The sequence below is a fragment of the Octodon degus genome, unplaced genomic scaffold, assembly GCF_000260255.1.
Source record: "Octodon degus isolate 3935 unplaced genomic scaffold, OctDeg1.0 scaffold00214, whole genome shotgun sequence".
Classification (NCBI taxonomy): Eukaryota; Metazoa; Chordata; class Mammalia; order Rodentia; family Octodontidae; genus Octodon; species Octodon degus.
The window spans coordinates 864179-871158 of NW_004524790.1; the positions used below are offsets into that span (position 1 = coordinate 864179).

The window sequence follows — 6980 nt, forward strand, 5'->3', positions numbered from 1 at the left end:
GGGCTGGCTGGCATGTGGTGCTGGGGGATTGAACGGCGGTCCCTGTGTTTTGCCAAGCTTGTTTCAAGTAGGTGCTTTAGACCACTGAGCCATCTCTCCAGCCCTAAATCCTTGTTTTAATTGCATAGCAACGGCAGCAAGCAATCACCAAGGCGACTCTGTCCCAGAGCACTCAAGGCTCTGACGTGAAACCTGTCTGGGAGACCCTGAGCTGGGCATAATGGGCTCTCTGGGGCCCAGTGCTCCTCCCCCTCCTGTAGGCACAAGGGTCAACAAGAGCTCTGGCAAGTGACCAGTGCCCGGAAAAGTGAATGAGCTCACCACCGCAATGCAGTCCTTCCCTAGACACTGAGAGTGGTGCCTTTCAGCAGATAAGCCCTCATTTCCTTTGGGGACTTGGGTTTGCTTGCTGAGGTGCTGAGGATCAGCCCTAGGGCCACTGAGCCAGTAGTCTCCACACTTCTGAAGCTTCGCATCTCCCTCCAGGCCTCCCTGCATCACACTACTGTAGCCTGGCTCAGGCTCCCTCCCTGATGGCCCTGGTCCTACACGTACCTTCTGGGGCCACAACATCCCCAAGGCTCCACTCTGCCACAGGCACAGCCCACACTGTATCAACAGGACACAGTGCTAACATGCATCACTCAGTGACCTGTCAACCAGCTTTACCTCACAAGGCAGATTTCCACCTAGATGCTGTGAACAGCCAATTCTTTCCTCATCACAACAATGTGCTTAACCTTCATATACCACAAAGACCGTTTGAGTACAGAATTCAGTGGTTCTGGTTCTGAGTATATTCAGTTATACCGCCACCACTGGCACTTCATTACAGAACGTCTTCATGTTGGAAAAGGAATGGAAAGGCCACCCCACTAGCAGTGACTCCTCAGCCTCCCCCAGGCCCTACCCGTCAGTATTCTACTATCTCCCTTTCTGGGATTTGCCTATTCCAATCATTTCTTGGAGACAGAATCAAGGATCACACCACGCACAGTTCTTCCCTATTTATGGCTGGGTAATACTCCATCATATGGACTTACATTTACCCATTTTTTAAAATTTTTTTCCCATAATTTTACTGATAAACAAATAGCAATGAGACAGTTTCAAATCAAATTGGTACGACAGTTTCAATAATTAACACATTGCATACATTCTTCCTAGTGGTTAATTGCTGTACAAGATGTGGACATGATATCCTATTTACAAACACCATTAGCATTTACCCATTCTTAAGCTAACAGGCCATCTTCTTGATGAAACTTTCTGCTATGAACAGGTTTTGGTGCAGATGTAGGGTTTTCTCTTGGAATGCAGACAGAAAGGAACTCGGGCCACACGGTAATACCGATGTCTTATGGGCATCAGTGTGGTCTGGTTTAATTCCCTTTCCAGTTTTGGTTCTTCTTCCATTGTCATTTTTCAAACACCTAACTACAGCTGCTGCCTGCCTACAACCCAGTAATCCTAATGCCTTTCTGCAGTTTAAATGTTTTCTCTGCTTGTTTCTTTGAAAAATCTATAAAAGAGAAATGCTTAAAAATTCTGGGCCTGGGGGCCTTGTGGGATAGATTGTTTAAAGTGCTGCTTAGGCAAATGCAGTGAGGCACATAGGACCAGGGTTCAACACCCAGCTCCAGAAGCTGCACCAGACCTGCTCTTTTTTTTTTTCTGTGGAACCTGGGATTGAACTCAGGCCCTTGTGCTTGCTAGGCAAATGCTTATTCTACTGAGCTATCTCCCCGGCCCCTAGACCTGCTCTTAAGGCGGCCTGAAGTAGCATAAAAAAACCCCAAAAAACAAATTTACAAAACTCTGGGCTAACCAGGCACAAGTTCCAGTGTAACCATAATTGTTTTGCATGCCTCAAATACTTACGGGGAAGTTGTTGTGGACGTTCAGGAGGGAAAAAATCTCCCTTTGGTAAGGCTCTCTCATCCTGAAATAAAAAGCAAAGACATCTAAGTATCCACTGCAGTACCATTTGCAGCAGCAAAACAAAGGTCAATTCTCACCAATAGACAACTAGCTGAACAAATGATGGCATATCGTGCTATGAAATACTATACAAGGGTAGGAAGGTACACACGAGCATATTTGCTACCTTCTTTGTCAAGGGGAAAAAGAGGAAAAACAGGTATATTATGAGGGGCTACCTGGGAGCTGAGTGACAAGCACAAGTAAGCACTCTATTTTCATGCTTTTTGACTTTTGAGGCACTTGAATCAAGTATGTATTTTTAAAAACTAAACTGAATGCTAAGTCAGACATGGTGCACCACAAGTTTGAGGCCAGCTTGGGCTACACACTGAGTCCAAGGCCAGCCTCAATTATACCAGGGGACCCTGCCTCAAGAAAGAAAAACTGCTTTACACTATTTTTTGTGTGTGGAACCAGGGATTGAACTCAGGCCCTTGCACTTGGCAGGAACGCACTTATTCCACTGAGCGATGTCCCCGGCTCCTACACTTCATCTTCTTCCTGAATTGAATTCTAACTAGACTGCCCTGAGAACATGCCACCCATGTTTGTATTAACTAAAATCTTTGGCTCCAACACAACAGCGCTCATGTTAGTCAGTCAGAAATGTGCTCCAACAGACAGTACTATAAAAGCTGTCTGAATCAAAGACTGACTTCTGTTCGTTACAGGGCTAATGATAACTGAACATTATATTGTTGTATTTTAAAAACTGAAAAGCTGCATGCATCTTTGAGCGATCACTTGCTCAGACAGGGCAGTCAGATGACTTCCTGAACATTTCAATTGCAGCCAACGAGGCAGCAAAGTCTCCAGGAGCTACCAGAGCTGCCAGGGCAAATGTGCCCAGCATCCCGTAAGGTCAGTGCAGTGGCCATATACTTTTTTTTTTTTTTTGCTAGACTTAAACTTACACACTGATGGAAAAAGGAACTCTACAACTTACCATTTTGACATGCATCGGTCTATCAAATAGCAGCTGACCATTAAACATAGCTGACATTATGATTAAGGCTATTAAAATTGCAAAACTTTTTTTTATAAATATTGCATAGTTACCAGCTTAAATGGTGCTCTTACAAGCCACTTCTTTATTATATTTTCATGTATCTGCTTCTACAATATGCTTCATACTCTGAAGAAAGCTTGAAGAAATTTTAGCTTAGTTTTTAGGTATGACGCTCCACTGCCACACCCTTAGTCACTGTTCCTAAGCCGCTGCATCACGGTCTCTGTACCCAACAGGCCAGGTACACTACCATCTTCTGAAGTTCATCTTTTCTATGTAAGGTACTCAGTGACAATCTTGTCTGAGTTTATTAACTCTCACAAGTAGTACCTGCAATTAATGATTTTAAAAGATGTAATTCCTGGCCAAGAACAGTGGCTAATGCCTGTAACCCCGGCTGCTAGCTAGGGAGGCTGAGCCATGAGGATGTAAAGCTTAAAGTCAGCCTGGATAACTGTGTAAGACAATATCTCAAAATGCAATTTTGAAAAAGGGTTGTGATGTGCCTCAGGAGTACTACACTTGCCTGGGATAAACACGACTTTGTACCAAGGTATGGTACCACCACCAAAAGCCAAAATCCCCCCAAAAACAAATCCCTTAAGTCTACAGACAGGAGAAGTCTTTATCTCTTCCAAAATGATTTATACCCACTAGACAGAAAGGCTCCTGTGAAGACGTTCTATGTGACGGAGAGCCCTGTTTATCTCTGGTGATTAACTTCGTGGACTTCTTTCAAACCCGGACTCCACTGCACAGAAAGTGCTAGAAGCTGGATGTGGTGGTCATGCCAGCTCTCGGGAGACTAAGGCAGAAGTGCCACAAATAGGGTTACGCAGCGATGTCAAGGCCAGCCTGAACTACACAGTGAGATCTTGCCTTTAAAAAAAAGCCTAGAAGTGACCCATCATGGGCACGTGCCCATATTCTCCACTCTACCCACCCCCTCAGCCACACCATTTTCAATCAATTCCAGCCTAGACAACTTTCATTTTTTACAGTACTGCATTCCCTGTAGGCACACAGGAAACCAGAACTTCAGGCAGGGTGTATCTTCCTGGGAAAGGACACCTCCCCAACATGCGCAAGGTGCAGGTGCTTGTGGCACACAGTACCAGGAACAAAAGCACACCAGTCACTTCTTCCTTACATAACCTATATTACTGCCTCCAACAGCAGCTGAGGTTACCCTGCTCACCCCGACCTGAATCTCTGCAAAAGGATACATATAGCTTGCACGGCTTCAATGGACTGTTCAAAAGTCACAGTGCCTATTCCACGACTTTTCCCATCTTTATCCTCCAGAATGTCTGCTCGGACCACCACACCAGCCATACTAAATACTTCCTTCAGCTTCTTCCAGCCAACTTTATAATCCAGCTAATTGAGAGAAGGGAATGAAAACTTCAATGTAAATTTCTAAGAAAACATTTTCACTATACAAACAAATACTCTGAGGAAACAATCACTAGATGAGAGCACAGAAATGAATGCACTGCAGTGGAATTTTTCAAACAAAATTATGAAGCCCAATCTCAACTACTCTGTTTATTCTTTTTTTCCACAAGAACAACTTACGGTTCCCCTCTCATCCTTCCAAAGTAACACTTTTATTTTATGACTATCTAAAAAACAGGGGGGCTGGGGAGATGGCTCAGTAGAATAAGCACTTGCCTGGCAAGCGCAAGGTCCTGAGTTCAATCCCCAGTATCCCCCAATAAATAAATAAATAAATAAATAAATAAATAAATAAAACAGCACTCCCCTGCTACGGCGTACCACCCACCCCTTTTCCTAACAATACTTTCCTTGCGGACACAAAACGGAGAGGCAGGGGTCAGCACACTGCCTCTGTTCACTCTCTGTGTAAATCCACAGAGAATGCAGAGCCAGCTGCCACTTTTGTAAAAACCTGCGAACCTCAGTGACTGTGGGGTAAATAAGACTACAGCCAAGCCTGTGACTTAGGAATACAGTGGTCACTAGGACACAAAGTCTAGCCCCAAGGCCAGTCTTCATCAATTATGCCAAGTGTGGTGGCACATACACAGCACTTGGGATGCGGAGGCAAAAGGCTTGCTACAAGTTCAAGGCTAGCCTGAGCTACCAAGTGAGTTCAAGACCAGCCTGAACTGCACAGGGAAAACCGTATCTCAAAAAGAACCCCCTATGGGCCCGCCTGATAGCTCAATGGACTAAAGCACCTGCTTTGGCAGAACAAAGAGTGCCTGCCTGCCTGCAGGCCCAACGGCTGCACCCTCAGGGCGTGCTGAGACAGCAATTGAGACTGGGCCTGTGGTGGTGCTCATGGGTAACCCCAGCCATTGAGAAGCTGAAAACAGGAGAATCACTACAAGTCTGATCTGTGTAGTGAGACCCTGTGGACCCTGTCCTAAATACAGAAGGGAAAAAAAAACAAATAACCTCCTCAAAAAAACCCAAAACTATAAATCAAGAAGTCAGTGAGTGTAACCCTCATTTAAATTTTTCTTCCCAAATGACAGAATCTTTTAAAATATATGGGCAGAAGCTACTCATAAAGTCCTGCATATTTTCTACTATAGACAATAATCCCATTTACTTACATTTGCTACAAATACTGTGCTTCCAAGTCTTCCAGCCTGCAATGCATGGATAATCTCATTTGGGATGTTAGGATTATTTAGGATACTGGGTGGGATATTAATCATTCCTGGGCCACCTGGTCCCATACCCATCCCACCAGTCGTAGCCATCACCTTTTGCATTGCTCTCCTGGCATGTTCACCATCAGGATCCTGAAACAAGCACAGAAGTGTTACGCGGAACCAACCTAGTGACAGAACCAGATGTGCATGCTAATATTTCCAGAATTTCCAAGATTGAAATGCTGTTTGGAAGACATTTCTCAAATATATTAACATGAAAAATGAATGAAACAAGAAAGAAAAACCAGGCATGGTGGCACACGCCTATAATCCCAGCACTCAGGAAGGAGGCTGAAGAGGATTGCCTCGTGTTCAAGGCCAGCCTGAATTACATAGCAAGATTTTGACAGAGACAAGTGGAGAAAACAGAGCATAAACTTTAGTGTTGAACATACAACCCTCAACCAAACTACAGAACAAAAGACAGCTATCATAATTAGCTGACCCTATGGGCATCCCCCAACGAAGACAGCTCTTGGCTGAGTACAGCCAACTCTTACTGATTAATACAGTGGAGTTCGTGTAATTTTGGCAAAGCTGTCAATGATCTTTCTAGAAGTCTGAAAACAAAACTCTACATCCTTCACATGTTCATCCCTTAAGCACTCTGGGTGGACTCACTCATGCACATGACGTCTGAGCACAGCACAGCTAGTAGGGTGTGAAGCTCTGGTACTGACCCACACCTCCCAGCTCTGTGCTACTATGCTCAGCCATGAGACCTCATATCCCCACACTCTCCCTCCCTCGAAGCTCTGAATACATGGTCTGTCCTTTCCGAGAAGGATGCAGACATTTAAGGGGAGATACAATCAGCAACCAAAACACCTCTTCACAAAGACAGAAGTTTGATATGGTTCAGCTTTGTAAGAAATTTTATTTTATTTTTTTAATTTTATTTATCTGGGGGGGCAACTCAGCCCACCAGGGGGTGGGGCTGGCTGGCATGTGGTGCTGGGGGATTGAACCATGGTCCCTGTGCTTTTTTGCTAAGCTTGTTCTAAGTAGGTGCTTTAGACCACTGAGCCATCTCACCAACCCCAATAAGGATCCCCCACCTCCTCGAATGCCTGCAGGGCACTTTTGGCTGGCTGGAGTGTTGTGGGGAATCGAACTACAACAACCTGAGGCTGACAGCTTTGTGGAAGCAGCCACTTAAAGAACTGAGCTAGGGGGCTGGTGAGATGGCTCAGTGGTCTAAAGCACCTACTTAGAACAAGCTTAGCAAGCACAGGGACCGCGGTTCAATCCCCCAGCACCACATGCCAGCCAGCCCCGCCCCCTGGTGGGCTGAGCTGGCC

The 6980-nt window shown here is 45.2% G+C and overlaps 1 protein-coding gene across 1 annotated transcript in view; it reads right to left on the minus strand.

Annotated features, from left to right (window-relative positions):
* The window catches only part of Hnrnpm (heterogeneous nuclear ribonucleoprotein M), a 42808-nt gene that overhangs the window by 16836 nt on the left and 18992 nt on the right, over positions 1-6980 (minus strand). Inside the window, exons 6-10 of the mRNA XM_004644924.2 lie at positions 5731-5769; positions 5578-5613; positions 4219-4372; positions 2930-2979; positions 1882-1942 (exon numbers count right to left, since the gene is read on the minus strand). Of these exons, the coding sequence (XP_004644981.1) occupies positions 1882-1942; positions 2930-2979; positions 4219-4372; positions 5578-5613; positions 5731-5769 (340 nt within the window). The remainder of the gene's footprint in view (positions 1-1881; positions 1943-2929; positions 2980-4218; positions 4373-5577; positions 5614-5730; positions 5770-6980) is intronic.